Source organism: Orbicella franksi, chromosome 3 (assembly GCF_964199315.1).
Source record: "Orbicella franksi chromosome 3, jaOrbFran1.1, whole genome shotgun sequence".
Lineage (NCBI taxonomy): Eukaryota > Metazoa > Cnidaria > Anthozoa > Scleractinia > Merulinidae > Orbicella > Orbicella franksi.
The window spans coordinates 22,592,501-22,612,500 of record NC_138147.1 but is presented as its reverse complement, the minus strand read 5'-3'; the positions used below and the strand labels follow the sequence as shown (position 1 = coordinate 22,612,500).

The window sequence follows — 20,000 nt, the reverse complement described above, 5'->3', positions numbered from 1 at the left end:
GCACGATTACAGCAGATCATGGAAGCACAGGAGAAGGATTCTGTCTGCAGGCAGATCAAAGTGTACTGCTGTGTGGGATGGCCTGACAAGCATTCATTAAACGATGCAACGAAACCTTATTGGTCAAGCAGGGGTGAACTGTCTGTAGCCCAGAACATTCTGCTCAAAGCATCCAGGATCGTGATCCCTTCTTCCATGCGTCTTGCGATACTGGATAAGATCTACGAAGGACAACAAGGAATCGCTAAATGCCGTGAGCGGGCCACAAACTCTGTTTGGTGGCCAGGACTCAGCCGAGAAATCCAGGATCTGGTGCAACAATGCAGAGTTTGCGCTCTTCAAAGGGGCAACAAGCCTAAACCACTTATCACGACACCCTTACCTAACCATCCCTGGCAAATCGTAGCCACAGACCTCTTCGAGCTGAAAGGTGTTGACAACCTTATTGTTATAGACTTCCTCTCAAGATACGTGGAAGTAGCAGCTATGCAGACGACTACAAAGTCAAATGAGGTCATTGGAGCACTTAAGTCGATATTTGCCAGACATGGGATCCCAGAGCAAGTGCGATCTGACAATGGTCCTCAGTTTGACAGTGCAGAATTATCTTACTTTGCTAAGGAATGGGGATTCAAGCATAGCACAAGTAGTCCTTGATTCCCCAAGCAAAGGGAGAAGTTGAGTGGGGAGTTAGAACTGTGAAGAATCTTCTAACAAAGGAAAAAGACCCTGCTAAAGCATTACTGGCCTATCGCTCAACACCACTAGCATGCAAGTTCTCTCCTTCCCAGTTGCTGATGGGAAGGCAGATTATGAACAGCGTTCTGTTATTCCACACCCAGCTGAACCCACAGTGGCCTGACTTGGATAACCTGCGTGCACGAGAGAGCATGAGCAAATTGAAGCAGGAAACAGTGTTCAACACCAGGAACAAGGCTAAGCCCTTGCCTTCAGTTGGATCGGGTACTGAAGTGAAGGACCTTCAGCGGTCAGGAAAAGTCATTGAAGCAGCATCAACACCTCGGTCGTATAAAGTTGAAACACCGGCCAGCACGATAAGAAGAAACCGTGTTCAGCTTACTCCAATGCCAAATCAGCAGGAGCAACATGAGCGACCGACACCAATAGTGAACCAAGTTCCCACAGAGGACAAAGCGACGACACCTGTTCGGAGGGCCATTCCCGTTACAAAGGGAGACATTCAAGTACCCCCTGTAACACCCATTCTTGCTACTAGGCCTAAGAGAATTATAAAACCATCGCTGAAAGTTAAGAGAGAATCTAGGTTTAGCTTGAGATGACGCTGTGTTATAAGATTCCATAGATCGTTTGTCAGTCTTCCCACGCTCTGTTCGTTTCCCTAGATACTCTTGAGCAATGGGGGAATCTTACATGAAGTATTGCTCAAGTTAATTACGCGCAAGATGCATGTTGGTTATTAAAGATGGCGTGTTATGTTTAGTGCACAGAAAATGGCGAAAAAAGGAGGGAAGAAACAAACAACAAAGAGCTTTTTCAGGTTTTATAACCACTCCCCTCTGTTAACTACGCGCAAAGTGATAGAGCATGTTCAGTGACAATAACCAGGATTGGTATCGAAGAAATTTCTACGAAATATAAGTATGATTTGATGGTATTGGATGTTTGGAAGGCACTTATCAGATTAAGACTGATCCCATGATAACTTGAGTGGTACACCTACCTCGCAAAATATCCTTTCTCACATTAGAAAAATTGGGTGTCAACTGTATTTGTAAGACTGATGAGCCTAATAGGTGGGCTGATTGCGATAGTTAGTTCTTTAGTGGAGGTGTAAAAACCAAACCTTAAATTACATGTGTGTTTAGATCCTAGAGTTCTATAAATAAGGCTGTTCTGGGAGAGCACTATCGTATGAAACATTGGAAGAAGTGGCAGGTAACATATCTCAGTATTTAATTTGTTTCCTGACTCTGTGTTAATATTAACTGTCAACAATGCTGATGCATGTTAGGAACATTAAGTCCAAAGACTGTTTTCAAGAGTTCCAGTACGAAAACTTACGTCATCTAATTCAGTTCCTTGTATTTTTCATTTTGTAAGAATTGAGATGATTCTCGAAGCGCATGCTCTCACAGTAATTGTTGTAGTGTACTAAGATATAGCTGTAGGCCAGCACAGCCTCCTTGTGTTTCTTTAGGTAGGTTCCTGACAATATAAAAGCACTACAGGTGGTTTCCAATAACATCATAAGACTTCTTTCTCTGCTACGACCTTTTCTTCCAGCTTTGGGGTGGGGACACTTCTTTCCTCTACCAGTAATAATGAAGAAACAAAGAGTCTTGGTGCTTGCTTTATAACAGAGAGCGCTCTTGTATCTAGTGCTTTTGATACCTATCTTTCAAGGTAAGATGTGATCAGAATATCTATCAAAAATAATCTTCAACACAAACCAGTTTGTTCTTCTGGGTACTAGTCAGGTTGACGGCCTCTGGGTCGTAATTTTAACACTATCAGTTTCATTTTTTGCCTTTCTTCTTATGTGCAAGTTGTATGCAGCTGTGACGTTTTACTTTCCAAAGTACTGTTTTCAGCTGACAAAGCCACAACAGAGGTGTGCTGGTGGTGGCTGGTTAACAATATGGATTGCCATCATGCTTTCTTCAGCCCACAGCACCAATTGGGCCAACAAGAGATCGTATTTTGTAGCAAACCCAGATGGTTGCATTATCCCTAACACGCCACCACCACAATCAGCTCACCTAAAGTTAACTGTCAAAATAATCCTGTGATCACCAGGCACCACAACAGTTTCAACAAGATATCGTAATATCTTAAAACAACTCCCGATTCTGACCATGTGCCACATGAGGGTTGTCTTTCCTGTTGATTCTCACCTTGCTCAAGGGACTTTCGCCAGGTACTCTCTTTTTCCACACTTCCAAAAAACCGGCAATTCCAGTTCCACCTGAAAAGAGGACTGGAGCTAAACAAGCTAACGCTGGTCGGGCTTCCTTTCAAATATTATAAAATCTTTAAGACAAGCAGGGGACATTGGGTGCCTAACCATCGCAACCAAACCTTGCGAAATTAAAAGATGAAACATGACTTGCCTTTAGCGCATTACGTCAATAATATACAGTGTAACATCAAAAGGAGTAAACCATAACAAACTAAACGTTTTACAGAATCATCAAAAACAATTAATAAATATTAGATGACCTGTTCATACATGTAGGTCAATCGCTGCAACTGAATACCATAACAAAATTAACAAGAGGACCATTTAGTTTACTGCACCTTTCCCTTTAAATAATAATAATAATAATAATAATAATAATAACTTTATTCATCCTGGTAAAGACCGGTCAGTCGACCAAGATATAGATTGACTGGTATTAATCGGTGACCAGTATAAAAAGCATCAAAAAAAGTCAATAAAGAATTACAGGCATAGAATTTACAATTACAAAATCTAAAAAGTATAAATAATATACAAAAATCTAAATTTAAATTGTAGAAGTGTGATTTGCACTATCCATGTTTATTAGGTAAGTAAATATTTTGCCTTTGTGAGCTCGCTGAGCTTTTTTTAGTTGCTTTCAATCATAATTACAAAACAAAAAGCAGACAAAGTGGACCAAAATCTACCAATCGAAGCCACGGATGTGATCTTTGAGCCTGTTCTCGTGAACATGATTAATGGTTGCAGGAAATTCAACCACTGGTTCAGTTGAGTTTGCATGTGATTGAAAGGTGTAGGAAGTTAGAAGACTTACCATTACTATCAAATCCATGAGTTATTTCATGTGCAACCACAATCCCTATGCCACCATAGCTAATTGCTCTGTTTGCAAAAAACAAAAATAAACAGAGTTCATCCAGCTTTAAACAGTATCAGTGAAAACATTGAATTTTTCAGCTAAATTGTAGTTTGTGGCATACTGTTGAGAATAAAAAACTTGACCATATGCATCCATGTTTCTTGGTATCTACAACTGCTACACAAATTTTTAAGCCTAACAAGGCATCTAAAAAATTATTTGCTTTCCTACATCAGTTCAAATCATGCATAATTAAATTATGCTTCTTAACTTTATATTTATACACAATATAATGAACTCACAATGTAACCAGAAGAAACGTGGCTTGAGAGCTCAAAAGACCGTTTTCGATATATTAAAATTCAGCTTGGCAGTGAGGCCCAGAGGACACAAACAAAGGAAATTGAATGACCATGTTTATTCATTTTTTTGTTTGTGTCCTCTAGGCCTCATTATCATGCTGAATTTTATTATATCGAAAGTGGCCTATTGATAGAGTACTGCACTGGTATAATTATATAGCTGAGGTCATGGGTTCAAATCTCCTTCAAACCTGAAGTCTTTTCGGGCTTTAGTTTTAAAACTGGTTAAGTAATGTGTACATCATTGTGATACTATAAAAAATACTGCAAAGGTCGGTCAGACAACGTGAGAGGCGGTGAATACAATATTTCGGCTGGCCAACACCAGCCTTCTTCAGGTTTATTTGGCGAGAACGCGAGTTTACATGGTATTTAAGAAATAGAAAACATGTAACGTGTTTCTATCGAGTTTTAGGACAAATCTACTAGCGTTCTATCACGAATGCCGTTCTCTGATTGGCTACACTACTCACTATCTATTCTGTGATAGATAGTGAGTAGCGTAGCAGTGTGCCCTTGTTAACAAAATGACGGCCGCTTCTTGGCGTTTTCGAAGTTTCTGTGAATTGGATTTAGATAGTTTTGAACGACTAGTAGATTTATGCTAAAACAATTAGATTATTCGCTCTCGATTTCTATGCGTTATAGACTCATTTAAGCTTTTCTTTCCAATACATTCATTTTCATATTAAGGGACAATAAAGACTACAACCATACAGAACAACAGGAACAAAATTACAACTGACAATTTTAAAAACACATAATGGATCACTGAAACAGTGACTGGTGTCCATTTATTTCGCCACAGAATAAATTGATGTTTCTACTAAGCCTCACGCTACAATCGTGGACAAAAGTCCTTGGGACACTTATGTAATGCGACGAATTATCTGTGTTTTACAAACGAAGTTTGAAAAAAGCGCTGCTATTCTTTTAAAAACGCGTTGCTTTTTCCCCTCCCCACCCAATTCAATGTTGAAAATCAGGAGAAATTACAGGCACTAGTTTTCAACATTATATGTGTGATGGAGGCGAGGTTAGGCAGGTGAAATTGATTTCGCGTCCGGCGTGTGCGCAAAAACGCCAAAAGTGCAAACTTGTCCCAAGTCTTTTCTCCATGATTGTAGTTCTTGGCAATGCCCTATTAAACGGCCATCTCCCGTTACACCGAGGGTTGCCGCTTAATAGGGGTTCAACTGCATTTTTTGTACATTACTGTAAATTATTGCTGTTATCGTTTTTATCAAAATTATATCTTTGAGGATTTATTAAAACGTTACAGTTAGGGGTCGTTTTTGTGTAATACATTAAACTGTTGCTGTTACCAATTTCAGGTAAACAGCAATGATCATCAAGCCAAAACCATTCAGCCAGAGTTTAGTGGATTAACAGTTTATAGTTCAGTCCTTTTTCTCAACAAGGTGGCCATTGGCCTGCCAGATCCGAATTACTACCTACTTAATAACCGAGAGTGAGGTCGTTACGGCAAAATCTCAAACTGAGGCCTCGCCGTTTTGACCGAGCGATAGCGAGGTCAATACGGTAGGCTGAGGTTTGAGATTTTCCCGTAACGACCGAACGGCCGAGGTTATTAAGTTCTTTATTATATGGCTCATGAATGAAAGAAAAGAAAAAAATATTCGAGCGGAAGTTGTCAATTTACATCCGGCGATGCGCGCGTTTACCGATTCATTCGTCGTCTCAAACTAAACAGTCAGTGAACTTCACCACTGTATTACGCATTCCGTTAAAAACACTCATTTCTTTAAGGGAAAAGTGATTGTCACAACCTCAAAAAGGTATTTTGGTATCGTGGTGCCACAACTTGATGGGGGAGTTTTTCCGACTTTGGGGCGAAACGGCAACGCATTTGAAAAGACAGGAAGTGCTTCAAAATAGTCCAAACCAACGGTCTTTTGGTGAAAGAAAATACTGATGCTTCAGAATGCAGTGCTCAGAATAACTCGATCTTCGCATTCGCTTTCGACAACACATCTTCGCTTTCGACAACATATCTTCGCTTTCTCCATTCTGGGGTTTATGGATGAACTTTTCAAGCCTTGCGAACTTCTAAAACTTCCTGCAGTTATCAGAAACACGGCTACCGACAAAAAACCGCCCGATTGTTTAGATCTGATGACCCAGGAAGCTGATTTACACTTGCTTGTGTTAAAGCGAGGGAATATATTTGATGAGAACTGTGACGGAGTTCAATATTTTGGTAATTGTTGTGACTAAGATGATAACTTATAAGTTTCTTCGTGGTGTTCTGCTCAGGATGCATGACAGATCTGCCGATGGTGTTTTTCACTCAGCGATTTTAGCTTTACTTGAGACACGTCAAACTTTGATGGTTTTTCACTAGTGCCCGCCAAGGTTACCGGCTGGTGGGTCTAAAACGACTTCTATATAAATTTTATTAGGGAAAAATCTCTAAACTGTTAGCTACCCGGAATTAAATTTACTTTCTCTTACTGTTTTTAATCGGCTTTCATCGTTTCAATGCGCTTGAATTTCCAGAGCCGTGCTCTTCCTAATTTGCATATTCCGTAATCGGCCCGTGGGCATTACGGCTGCACAATGACCACTCGGATCTCGCTCTTAGCCAATCAGAGCGCGCGTTATATCGGCCACAAGCCAAAGCCATAGAATAATAGGAAATATTGACCAAGGAGGGCTAGTTGCCCATAATCTCAAAATTACGTAAGAAAACCTGCGGGGCCATACCATGTTACAGGCAACTTAACTTATGCATTAAATTGATATCTAATTAATTTTTGCCTTTTATAATCATCTACGTTTCTGTATTTTGATTACCATTTTACACTGCTTTGTGACTTTCATACCAAGTACTATTTCCAGTAGACAACATGCTTTTCTGCCATTAAGTGGTTCAAACTTCACTTAAATCCAAGAATAATAATTAGATGGACTTGTTTGAAATGAGATTTCCAAGAAGTTACAAGTCGATAAAAGCAGAAGCCAAAAGGTGATAAATATCACTATTAAGCAAAGAAATGCCAAAGAGTTTTCCCAGCAAGCTCCCTAAATGAATTTTGTGGCTGACAACATTGATTCTGACGTGGTGCTATGAAGTGTACAATACGTTGTAAGTGGCCAAAACTTTGTGACACAGAGAGCCCACTGGTAATGGGAAGTAAATCTTTGTATTTGGTCCGTAAGCTGACGTAAGGTACCCGGTAGGTGTTTTGTGACATATTTTGGTATATTGAAATGACATTACTCAAAGGCATTGTTTTTTTCTTTCGAATAACATGAATTGGTTTTGTCAGACTTCTATTGCTAGACTACCATTATGATATGGGACAACCAGGTCATGCTTCTGGGAAAGTGGTTTTTTCATGTCAGCTAATTACCCAGGGACAGGGTTTGTTAAAAATATTTGTCAGGCCATGATCTCAAGTACCTGCATGTTTATATCAGTCCAAGTTAAGGAATTACATTTGTACTTGCAAGAGGTCTTAAGATTTTGTCGCCAATGACACCCCATTTTCCTTTCAGAATTAACCATATCCTCTATAGAATGACCGGTAAGTCTAAAAGTGTGATACTTTAAACTGATGAGGTACATGGCAAAAACGTTTGGGCCAAATGCAAGGTCTAAAGGGTTAACTTGACCTGGACTGGTTTTGACATCTTCCTGATGGGACATGTAGTGCCCCCTGTACATTGAAATCTCATATCACCGATGGTCTTGTCCACTTTCTTACTACCTTTTAAAGAACTGCATCATTTCTGTGCACCACTGACTTTTCGTAAGTCGATTAATTTCGATATAACATCAGCGTAACCTTACGTCGAAAGTGTCTGAGCTTCCTTTCATTTTGCAAGTAGTTAATAAACTTAAACAACAGATTTGGACATCGACAAATTAAAAAGTCCATTACTTGAAAGGTTGACTCCTCTTTGTTTTTGTAGCAAAACGTAACAAACTAAAGTAATCCTCCCACCATAACACTCTGCCAACTTGACCAGACAGCAGAACTGAAATGCAATGAAGCCATGTTTTTGTATGTGCACCATACATTGTTACCTTTGGCTATCAACGGAAGATTGTCTACGAGTCAGAAACTCTTTTCATATTGGCTTTTGTGTCAAAATATAACACCCAACAGCCTTGCTGTCAACGTGCTTTCTGCAGCTGCTCTTTTAAATCCATCGCGCTCACACAGTGGTGCAGGACAGCAGTACAACCCCTTTGTTTAATTAAGGCATTTGGGTTTGGGCAATGCATCATCACCTTCTGCCAGTCACTTTTGACATTCTTGCTCATATTTCCCTGACTTCTTCAGCCCAAAAGTAATGATTCTGCAAGAACCTCTTTTGGCATCCCCATAGTTGGCATCCCTAAGCCGGCAACTTCTTGCGCCTACAATCGTGGACAAAAGTCCTTGGGACACTTATGTAATTTAACGGATTATCTGTGTTTTACTACTGAAGTTTGAAAAAAGCGCTGCTTTGCTTTCAAAAGCGCGTTACTGTTTCCCCTCCCCACCCAATACAATGTTGAAATTTAGGAGAAATTGCAGCTAGTAGTTTTCAACATTTTATGGGGAGTGGGGGGCGAGGTTAGGCAGGTGAAGTAGTATTCGTGTCTGGCGTGTGCGCCAGAGCACCAAAAGTGCAAATTTGTCCCAAGACTTTAGTCCGTGATGGTAGTTGCAGAACACTTGTGCTTAGATCCTGCAAGACGCTTTTCTCTTAGAAGTTAAGGTGTCTCAATACAGTTTTTTGTAGTCTGAACCAAACATTTTCAATCAGCATTTTAACAATCTTCCCTTTATCGGATCGATATAGTGATTACACCAGTAGTTGGAAGTGGATTGAAGTTTAGTATGATTTATTTCGTGAGGCAATCGATATTTCCATGATCTACAACTGCAGCAAAAGGATAAGAAAAGGAGAAAGGGGAAAGCGAAAATGATAATAATAATAATAATAATAATAGTAATAATAATAATAATAATAGTAATAATAATAATAAAAACTAAAGACGTAGGTCATCTCGAAATTTTGATTCCTCCCATGCCCGAGCAAAAATGTTATGAAACGCGGTTCTAGTGAAAAGAAAAGCACGCTGGTATGTTGCAAATGGCCTATTGAGTAGATTGGAGCTAATTTGGCTCATATTCAGTGTTCTGTCACGCGTAACTCATCGCGTTTAACGTTTTTCAAAGCACAGCATTGTAATCGTTCGTAATGCATCATGAGATAGGATTCGCCATGTGATTAGCAAAAATATCTTTGTAGACGTGTTCTCCGGTGAAGATGCTTTTTCGTTTCACCTAAATTGTTTATTCTTAATAAACCCAGTTACACTGCCGATGAAGAGTTCTGGTTTCGTCTGTTGTTGGGGTAATTAATGGATCAGGGCTTGACGGATCGGAACATTCGGCTGAAAATGCCCCAAATGTCCAAACAATGCGCTTATGCGCATATACTTAATGTGCTTTAAGACTTTTACCTTTTAGATCTTTTTGCCTGTATTTGTGTAAATACCCTATTATTTATTATTTTTAATTTTTTTAATGTATCCACTTATGATTCTGTTAGTGTCCGCAATTAGCATACACGTGTCCTACTGCTACTGCTACTGCTACTGCTACTACTACTACTACTATGCTAGAAAGCCTCAGGTGTCAATGGGTTAAGCACTGACCATACATCTACAAAAGCACAAAACATTTGGCATTATAGACACCGCTACAATCATGGCAACCCAGGCTTAAATTGTTACTAGAATCACTGAGAAAGTGATGGGGGAAATTTTGGGTGTCATAAAAGCATGGATATTTGCATAGTAAGTATCAGCTTTTCTAAATCATACATTCATAAAACTAGCTTTATCATGATCCGTAGGATATATTTTATGTTTTTAGTAGGTTTTTGAAATTTACATATTAAAAACAATAAATGGTGATTATGACCCAGACGGGGTAAGAGGGATTGTGAAGGACAAACTTGACAAAAGTGGCTTTGATGTGGCTCTTCTAAACTCAGTACAAGTAAGACATGCTAACCTAAATCCAATCACATTTTGGAAGAATAAGTCAATAGCCACAGCATTAAACGCCTTCAGTAAAATTGATACGAATTTTCTCAAGTAATGCTCAAATATTTAGTTTAGAATTTATTCATTTGTTAAGCCAGAGTGCAATGAAAGTTTGTCTCTCTCTCTCTCTTAGATGACACATTACAGTGCAACAGTTTTCTTTTCGATTGGAGCCGGAAACAGAAAAATAAGTATTTCATTCTCGATAATGGCAACAAAAACAAACAACCATTCGGGACTATTGAAGTGAACGAAGTCCAAGTACGTTTTCTGTAGTTTATCCATTGTTCTTATGGCGTTACAAGTTTGATGTAGCTATGTCATGAATCATGTCAAAAGCAGAAAAAAAAAACTGTGCCAAACGACTATTCAATAGTGGGGCACCATTTGAAAAGCACGTTTTCAAGCCAGCAATAAAAAGTCGAAGAATCTGCGTACAATTAACTCATTTTGTGCGCATAACTTACACCAACCTGCCACAACTTGGCTGTGATTGCCCATTTTTGTCATTACTGTGCAAATATACGGCATATGTGTATTGAGATCCATCCAAAGGCGTTCATTGACGTTGACAAATTATGCAAAGACAGGCCAGCCTCTGAGAGACTCGCAGAAGATCTGCCATTTTCTGCTTGTAATTAAGCACTGTTGAGATCTTCTGAAAAACACTGTGACAGTCTGCTATAAAATGTCTGTTTTATGATTTGCACTAATATGTGCTAGCCAGATACTTCGTCCAGCGATCAGCCAAGAGAAAATCAGGGTAGAGATGTTCTTGACATAATTACTTGCATTCAAAAGGACCTAAATTATAAGAAAGGATAACTACAAGAACATAAAGAATAGGAACAGAAAGGAACAGTGATGAAACAAATAAAAATTACAAAATAGCTGCGATTCTGGTGGACATCCTAATTGGATAAAATGGTATTCTATTTCAGAGCATAATGAGATGACGTGACAATATAAACGAAAGTATACGAGTTGTTTTTCATGCACGCATGATCAAAGCTGGTAGCTGAACCTTATTCTTTTCTATTTTTAATTCTGTGGCCATTTCTTTATAATCTGATAAAGACCGTAGCTGATAATATTTGACAAGACCAGTAACTGTGACTCAGATTCTCATTCCACATTATTCAGAGCAAAATGATATCAGTAATCATTGGGATTTGGGTTTTATTTCCAAATCGGCATACTAGCTTAAGCTCAACAATAGTATCAACATTTGAATTTATGACATTGTTCATGCAGACATCTTTTTTCAACGGCTATTTAAGGACTTTTCGAAGACAGCCCAGCAATATTCAAGGACTCATTTCTCTCAGATGCCTATGCTAAATTTGTTTGGGTCAGACAAAATGTAGAACACTCAAGTTCCCATTGAAGATGGGATAACTGAGGCTGTTAAGTGCTTAAGTGCTTAAGTGCATAATAATCGCTTGACTCCTCAATCATTAAAATCAACTCTTAAGGACTTTAAATGGCTTTTTTTTAATGTTTGATTTGCAGTTTGTATCTCCAAATCAGTATTGTTGTTATTCTAGCATTTTATCCCAAGAAAATATTAATGGTATCTTGGTCATGCATTGCTCTTCTGTCGTGCATTATGGCATTGGGCCAATTTCGCCTTTGAAGGAATAGTAACTTTGAACCAATAGCGATAAAACTTACCGTGGAAATTTTCTGTTGTAAAATGGAATTTGAAGTATTCCAGCTGGGAAAACTAAGGACAAAATGGAAAAAGAAAAATGAATAATTGAAAGATCACAACGGTTTATCAAAATAACTGTAAAAAAATGTTGGTGGACATAGGTGTGATAGTAGGGTACATTGAATACAACTATTTGCTTAGATTATGAAATGCTGAGGCAACCTTTTCAATTTGATGTGCTTGATGCGGACAATAAATCAAAAACTTTAATGAAACGTTGAATTTGTGTGATATATTACTCAGCAAATGCAATATGAGAAGTGAGATGCACAAAATAAGTGAAATGACTGACTTTGGTGATATTATACAGAAAACAATCACCAGTTCCAGAAATATTCATTCAAGCACCTAGGGGACACGATAACATGGCCACGGCACAGCCAATTTTGCCATCTGGTTTAAAACTGCCTCAGCTTCTCAAGATTGATGAAAACATTGTAACCGGAAATGACTCAAAGAACCTGGGATAACTCTCGATTGCGGCTTGACTCAAGCACTTCAAGAAAAACTTCAATATAGTATTGTTTCAGTTGGTAATAAGAGAGGATGCAATGGAAATGTTCCATGGAGTGGATCTCACACCAGAAAGAGGAAATCAAGGTCAGCAGGAGAGTCAAAAAATTTGACGAGTTCTGCATTGAATAAAAACAAAAAACCCAATGGGAGGTCATCTTTAATCGAGGAAATCAATAAGAAAAGGAAAGCATTGATCAGTACATGACAGAATTGCAAAAAATTACGCGAACACGCTTATAAGAGATCAGCAGGTGTTGGGAATCAGGGATAACTCGATTCAAAAGACATTGCTGCAAGAAACAAGCTCAACCTGTTGTAAACTACAGACCGTGGAAGAAGTGGCGAAACAACGAACATGGATCTTACAGAGCTCAAGAACAAAGCTTTGACATTTGGTATGATGAAAGAGTTAATGCATTGTAGGCCAGAATGGAAGACCAAGAAGAGGAAAGGAAAAAAACTGATCTTGTCATTCTAATGGGGGATGTCACAGCTGAAGAGATTGCCCAGCAATTGGGAAAACATGTAGGAAATGTAGAAGTGGAAATCATTTCTCTTAAAGACGCTGGCAAAGTTTCCAGTTCTTTTCTAACACACTCGCACCAGTCCCTTACTAAACAAATATTAATAAGAGCTCTGCGCAAAATTCCAGCCCAGTTCACGTAAGAACCCTTCATTTCGTAACCTCGCGTGTTGTACCCTATGCATGATGATCAAGTTCTCATCCATACTGCTTGAACAGTTCCCGACCACTTCAACTAAAATAACCACGCGCAGCAGGTCCAGTTTATGGAGACCCAAATCCGGCATTTTTACTGGCAAAACTGAACTAATCAGAGCCACCTTAAATAAGGTGGCCCTGAACCCTCTCCATTGAATTTCTTTAAACTTTGTAAAAAAAAATGGCATCTTATCATGCATACCACAATGGGGGTCACCAAGGTCATTTTGAGTTACAGCTAAAATTAAGAGTGTTTTTAACAGGTTGTATAGATAGATGATCAGGCATTTGTGTGATACCATTATTGTAGCACCACTTTATAAACAGTGGTAGTATTCATCCTTCAGAGTAAATTTGTATAGCTGTTAGAAAAGTATTGGAAACTGTTTCCAGCATCCTAAAGTTTGCCAACAAAGGAATTCATGCAAAAGATATGTATCAGCGAACATTGTAAAACAATCTCAACAACTGGCAAATGATATCTCTGGAGATTCAATCACAATGCTGGACTCGTCTGCTGATGTTTTTCAAGGAATATGAGAAATTGTCGAACCCCTATACTTTGAAGTAGATGAGATGATAAGATGATAAGATGATAAGAATTTGTCTTGCGATCCACAGCCACTGAACAAGGCTTTAAGGCTTTCTCATTACAACATCTCAACGATTAAAATAGTCCTTCCAGATTTAGCTATTGTACAGTATTTACTAATGTGGACATTAAAAATGGCTACTGGCAGCTAAAACTTGACTTTCCTATTCTGACCGTCTTCAATACTCCCTTTGGTCACTACAAGTGGACCAGAAAGCCATTAGGGATTTTCCCTACGGGAGAAATTTTCCAACATTGCCTAGGCCAAGCTAATGAGGGACTGACCAGAGTCAGGATAGTGGTAGATGATTTCGTTATCACTGGAAACGGAAAGTTAACTTAAGATGCAGTAAAATGCTAAGCTAGAGGCATTGTTAACCTGGTGCCCCAAGCACGGAATCAAGCTCATAGATTGTCCTCAAGGAAATGTTCATGCCAGACTTTACTGTTAACGAAGTAACAGTGGACCCCTCTAAAGTCAATGCAATGGCCAATCTGACCTAGCCAAATGAGATGCAGGGTATCAAAAAGATCCAATTACTTAGCAAAGTTCCCATCAAAATTATCAGACGTCTCAGCACCATTGCAAGATTAAACTAGAAGGGTTCGAGGGCATTTGATGATATAGAAACACTTGTGTCAAGTCCGCCACTGCTTAAATACCATGAACCAGGCAAGCCACTGGTACTGCAATGCAATACAAATAGAAGAGTCTGGGTGCTTTGCTGTTGACAGAAACTTTGGGAAGGTTAAAGGTCAGCATTGGGTTCTAGGTTCTCTGGGTTGGTTTGAGTAACCAATGTGAGATGAGAATGGTCGATGACTGCCATTGGAAGCCAAAGTCTCTGTCAAGGGTTACAGGTAACAAATATGACCGTGTCCAAAAATCTAAAATAGGATTCTAGGTTGAATAACAATGCTGTTTAGTACTTATTGTTACGTTAGAAAACTGAAATTGTTTTTGAAACTTGCTAATAGCGTTAAAACGTCATTAAGTATTTTTAACAATTTTTAGAACAAAATTTCAATTTCCTGGGTTGTCTTGTCGGACTGATAATATCCTTGTTTCCAGGTAACCATGAGGCTTGGATTTTATTAATGGAGTGTCAACCTTGCCATAGTTGTTTCTTATTGAAACGAAGGTTATTTTTTTAGGAACAACTTAAATAAAAGCAACATTACAATAAACCAGTCAAACAAACAAATTGCAACAGAAGTTTTCTCATTGCCATGCGTTAGAGGGTGGTCCACATGGTAACATACTAAAAGTCCCTAAAAATCCGCTGAGTGGAACATGCCTAAATTTCGCGTTTTAAATTTTGAGCTTCTACCACAGGGAACCCAATTCAAGTAAACACAGAAATTATTTTTATTGAGTGTTTGTCTGTCTAGGAAGCTTCGATACCGTAGAATGTGCACATGTGCATAACTTGACATTGCCAACTAACTGTCACCGTCACTTCCCTTACTTGCATGCGCCTACAAAAAAAGAGCCAGTCGAGGCAGAGGCGTCTCTAATACTTCATAGTGATAGCTAGGCGTAGTTAATCGATAAACCGATAATCGATATTAACGATAACAGTCGATATTGATATCGATTGCCGATAGCAATCGATATCAATTGATATCGATTGATTTCCGATATCAATTTTTATCGATTGACTATGCCTGATGATAGCAATGGTTTGTCTATTGCTGGTTTACACCGTCACGCAATCAAAAATAAAAATCGTAACCAGTCAATAAATTAGGTCAAGAATCTGAGATATGAGAGATGATTGATAATGGTAATTGAACTGAGTGGAGTGCAATTTGGTCTGAAATCATACGCGTGATTTCAAAATTGAATAAGCGCGCAGCGCGAGTTCGATTTGAAATCACAAGTATGATTTCAGACCAAAATTGCACGACACAAAGTTCAATTGCCACTTTAGTAGATCCATTTTGAAATCGCAAAATTTTATCACCTTTAATTTTAGATTTTGGTGCATTGTTCCATTGGCTGGTTTGTTGAAAATAGCGGAACCGGAAAAGTCATTACGTCTCATTTAGTATGCAAAACGATATCATGTGACGAAAACTCATTCAAGCATAGCAAAGAAACAACAGTTCTGAAGTCAGAACAAAAACCTCTCCGATTGCCTTAGCCAGGAGCTTGCGTTGACCAAGGGTCATTTAAAGATCTAGCTATTTTTGACTCCGTTACAAAAAGCAGAGAGTCATTTGGATCCAAGTTTTGTTTGATCAGGATTTCTAGTGAATCCTTTCCTATTTCATTGGTGTCGCACCAAGTTTTGAAGTTGACAATAGCTGGTTTTCACATGACGTCAATAAAATTCGAACTACAAAACTATTGATCTTCCTGAGATTTTACTTAAATGATGTATAAGAGCAGCTAAAAACTAATATTCATACAAATTTTCGCTCCGAATGGGTTCTTGGTTTTGTGATACACTACGCTTGAATTCCTAAGCTTTTGCGTCACGCGGCATTTACATGACGGCCTAGAGAGCTGTCATGATGGTTAAAAAAGTAACTTATTTCGGGAAACTTGGCTATCTGAACAGTTCATGTCTTACAAAAAATATTATTTTAATGTTTCAGAGTTCCTCGAGGGATAAATTCACGCCTTTGTAGCAAAACTCAGTGACAGAAGTTTTTGTTGGTTTCCGGCCGCCATGTTGGTGCCCATACGGATGGGCACCAGCATGGCGTCTCCATACAAATCTCTATAAATTTGGCTAAAAAACTTCTCCGCATATCTCGCATAAGAAAAATTACTGTGACCAGAATTTTGGCGAGAGTCTTTGCATATTTACCTTCTTTCATTTCCCAGATTCTGGACTTCATCTAGTTTTGATTTTTATTTTGATCTCCTTTGAATTGCGTGACACTGAAATTTGACCACAATTGCTAGAAAAATTACAATCGCGAAAAGGTTTTTTGGTTGTTGCCCGTGCAACTGTTATCGCAAAATGCCAGCAACGTGCGGGTCACCGCGGTTTATATGGGATGCCGGGCAACTTTACTGAATTTATCATGGTAACCAAGTTTATCATACCCATAGCCATTCACCCTATGAAAAAGTGGGCTACGATTTTTTCCTGTTTCGCGAGAACACAAAAGTTTGGTAATACTACTCACAGTCAGCGGATTGACGGTTAGTTGCCAGTGCCAGGAAATATGTGTTTGTGCGTTAAAACAAACAAAATGAAACAAAAACCATCTCCACAGAAGCAATGTAAGCGCTATTTGTCACGCAACGATCCTGCGTTTTTTCACCTTCATAAATAAACTCAAACTAGGTCTTCTGACTTTGTTGATCAGAGACCTGAAACATTTTCAAATATTTTTGGATAATTATTCTCATTACGTTTGTTAAAACGTGGACTTATCCTCGACACATTTAAAATAGTTCATTACGGGGATGCGAAGAAATCCGCATCAGAAATTAGGTCTCTGGTTTTTTTTCTGTGGGATGCCTGTGGCAGGCCACGGTAAGGTTTGCTGGGGTTCCTTTTTCATTGTCGACGCGAAACGACAAATTTGATTGACAATGAAATCCACGTCACAGCTGGAGCCAATTTCGAAAGATTCTCTGATTCTGGCAAGGAGCAGCTTGTGTATAGAAAGAGTAGTGCTCGAAGCAACGTGTACGTATTCAGGAAATGAACAGAAGGTAAGACATTTTAGAAAGTGTTTCGACTTTGTGTATTGAATTGAACTGTGAAAATTGCATAGAGTTCGCGGATCATCCGTTCCGTGTTACGCATCGAACCAACGAGTTCACTGTTCACTCGGCCTGCCAAACGAAACAACGAGTTCAGCAACCGAACCTGCGTGTTCATCCGACCTACGTGCCTAACGCTTAGACTAAATGGAGTAACATTCGCAATACACTGTTCAGAATAATAAAAAACACATAATATATTGATTCGAGAGGATCCATGTGCTCTAATTCGATTCAGGCGACACGTATGCAAATTGCGTTCGGAAAATTACTAGCGTTTTCATTTCTTTTCTCACGTAAAAAGAGCGTGTTTGTTTGCTCGAGGTCGCTTTATCTATTTCTGAACGAAAAGGTGTTTCTCTTCCAGTATAAGTGCTGTATTAAAACGAGATTTTCAAGATGTTGATCCTATGAATTTGCTGGCTTTACGGTAACTGTTCGGTTACAACTCTCTGAATATGTTTACATTACCTATTAACGCGGCGTAAAGGGAAATCTCTGAAATTTGCTCATTATGTGACTCCAATCAAGTCAAGATCAGACAGGTTGTCAGGAGCTTTTTTATATGTGAGAAATTCCCTTCACTCTCTTATTTACTTGTATTTTTTCCCGATATTTTAAGATCGTGTGACCCCAAGTTTGTTTTTCTCTTCTGAGCACGTGCAAGGTGTCGCAGAAGAATCGTCGGAAATGTCATCGTAGCATAAAAGTCATGAACGAAAATGGAACTGTCACAAAAGCCAGATCCTTGTTTGTGGGGGGCTTGGAAATTTCCCAAAAAAACTCTTCGCAAGAAAAAATGCCAACAAAATTCAATGGCCCGAGGTCCATGATGGATAAGCCCACCTTCTTATAGGGGGGGGGGGGGTAACAACAACTAAGGTTTTCTCTTTCCTCTGACGATGATCACTCCAAAAACCATAGGACTACATTCTGTAATAGGACTACATGCTGTCCAATTTGGAAATAATTGGATGAAAAAAATTCCGAGGACAGCCAAAATTGGACGAGGCCGTAGGCCAAGTCCAATTTGGCTGTCAGAGGAATTTTTTGAATCCAATTATTTCCAAATTGGACAAGCATGTAGTCATGTTACTTATTAATTATATAGCTCGTGAGGTAATACAGCTTTGCAAGGCAAGCCACAGTAACTGTCTATGAAGAAAAACAGACTGGGCCCTCGATCTTCCGAAACTTGGGAAAGCTTCGAAAATATCCGGTGATCTTCGGAGATCGCCGGACATTGTCACAAGTCTTCGGAAATTCTGGGAAGTGTTCGGGTGATCTTCGGAAATCTTCGGGTAATCTTCGGAAGTGTTCGGGAGGTCTTCGGAAGTACTCAAGTGATCTTTGAAAATCTTCGGAGATGTTTAGGTGATATTCGGAAATCTTGGAAAGTGTTCGGGAGATCTTCGGAAGTCTTTGGAATTGTTCGGGTGATCTTTGGAAATCTTCGGAAGTGTTCGAGGGATCTTCGGAAATCTCCGGGAGTGTTCGGGTGATCTTTGGAAATCTACGGAAGGTTTCGTTTGGCCTTCGATAATCTTCGGAAGGTTAATAGCTCAATTTCATTGGCTGAAACAAATTGTCCTATTTTTTCCCAAATTGGACAGTTTCTGCGTTTTTACTCAAAATCCTTATCGAAAACTGTCCAAATTAAATCCCAAATTGGACAGTTTTCAGAAATTAAAGGATAATAGCTGTGCTGACAATACTGGATTAACTGACTGCTGTATAATCATACCGATAATTGATCAAGGTCCCATTTCCAGGCTTTGTCCATAATTAACACCCACCTTTTTACGGCAGCCAGAACGAGGACTGAGAAAAAGGAAAGGAAAGGGGCAAGAAAAAAATTCGAAAAGGGCAATCGCAAATAAATAAATAAATAAATAAGTAAATAAAAATTTGGCTTATGCGCACGCACCAAATTAAAATTTTGCACATTTTTGTGCCTAATCTTGGGGAAATTTATCAATTTGGTAAAAAAATGGCTTTTTCAGCAAAACTGAGACCCATTTAGCGTCATGGCTGCTAAAAAACTGATTTAACGGTTGAAAACGGCATTTTTGGTGAAATTTTGCGCGTCAAAGGATTAAATCAGCGAATTTTATCCAACTTTGAAATTCGATTACATCGCCCTGGATAATTTCCCCAAAATGTCGTTTGGGGATCCAAAAGAACTAGTCTATGTCTTCTAATAACTATGCAGATTTTCAAGCAATTATTTTGTGTGGTACATACTTAAAGTGCCACTCACCCCCAAAATGTTTTTACACTAATATAAATTTCCTTTTTCTCCTGATCACCACTGCGAAAAAATCATCGTTGTAGCTATTTTCGTTAATTTTCTATGAATTTTTAAAGTTTGTAAATTTGCCCTTTTCCATGTTCACGACCGAGGAATAGCGGAGAATGGGCCGAGTTGGCTTTCAACGTCACTTCGGGAATAACAATATTTTGTTTCATTTTCATTTTATTTACTTATT

At 38.8% G+C, this 20,000-nt stretch overlaps 1 protein-coding gene across 1 annotated transcript in view; it reads right to left on the bottom strand.

The window, feature by feature from the left end:
* Positions 1-20,000, bottom strand: part of LOC145482674 (endothelin-converting enzyme homolog) — a 237,657-nt gene that overhangs the window by 85,236 nt on the left and 132,421 nt on the right. Inside the window, exons 13-14 of the mRNA XM_081461309.1 lie at positions 11,913-11,964; positions 3,759-3,826 (exon numbers count right to left, since the gene is read on the bottom strand). Of these exons, the coding sequence (XP_081317435.1) occupies positions 3,759-3,826; positions 11,913-11,964 (120 nt within the window). The remainder of the gene's footprint in view (positions 1-3,758; positions 3,827-11,912; positions 11,965-20,000) is intronic.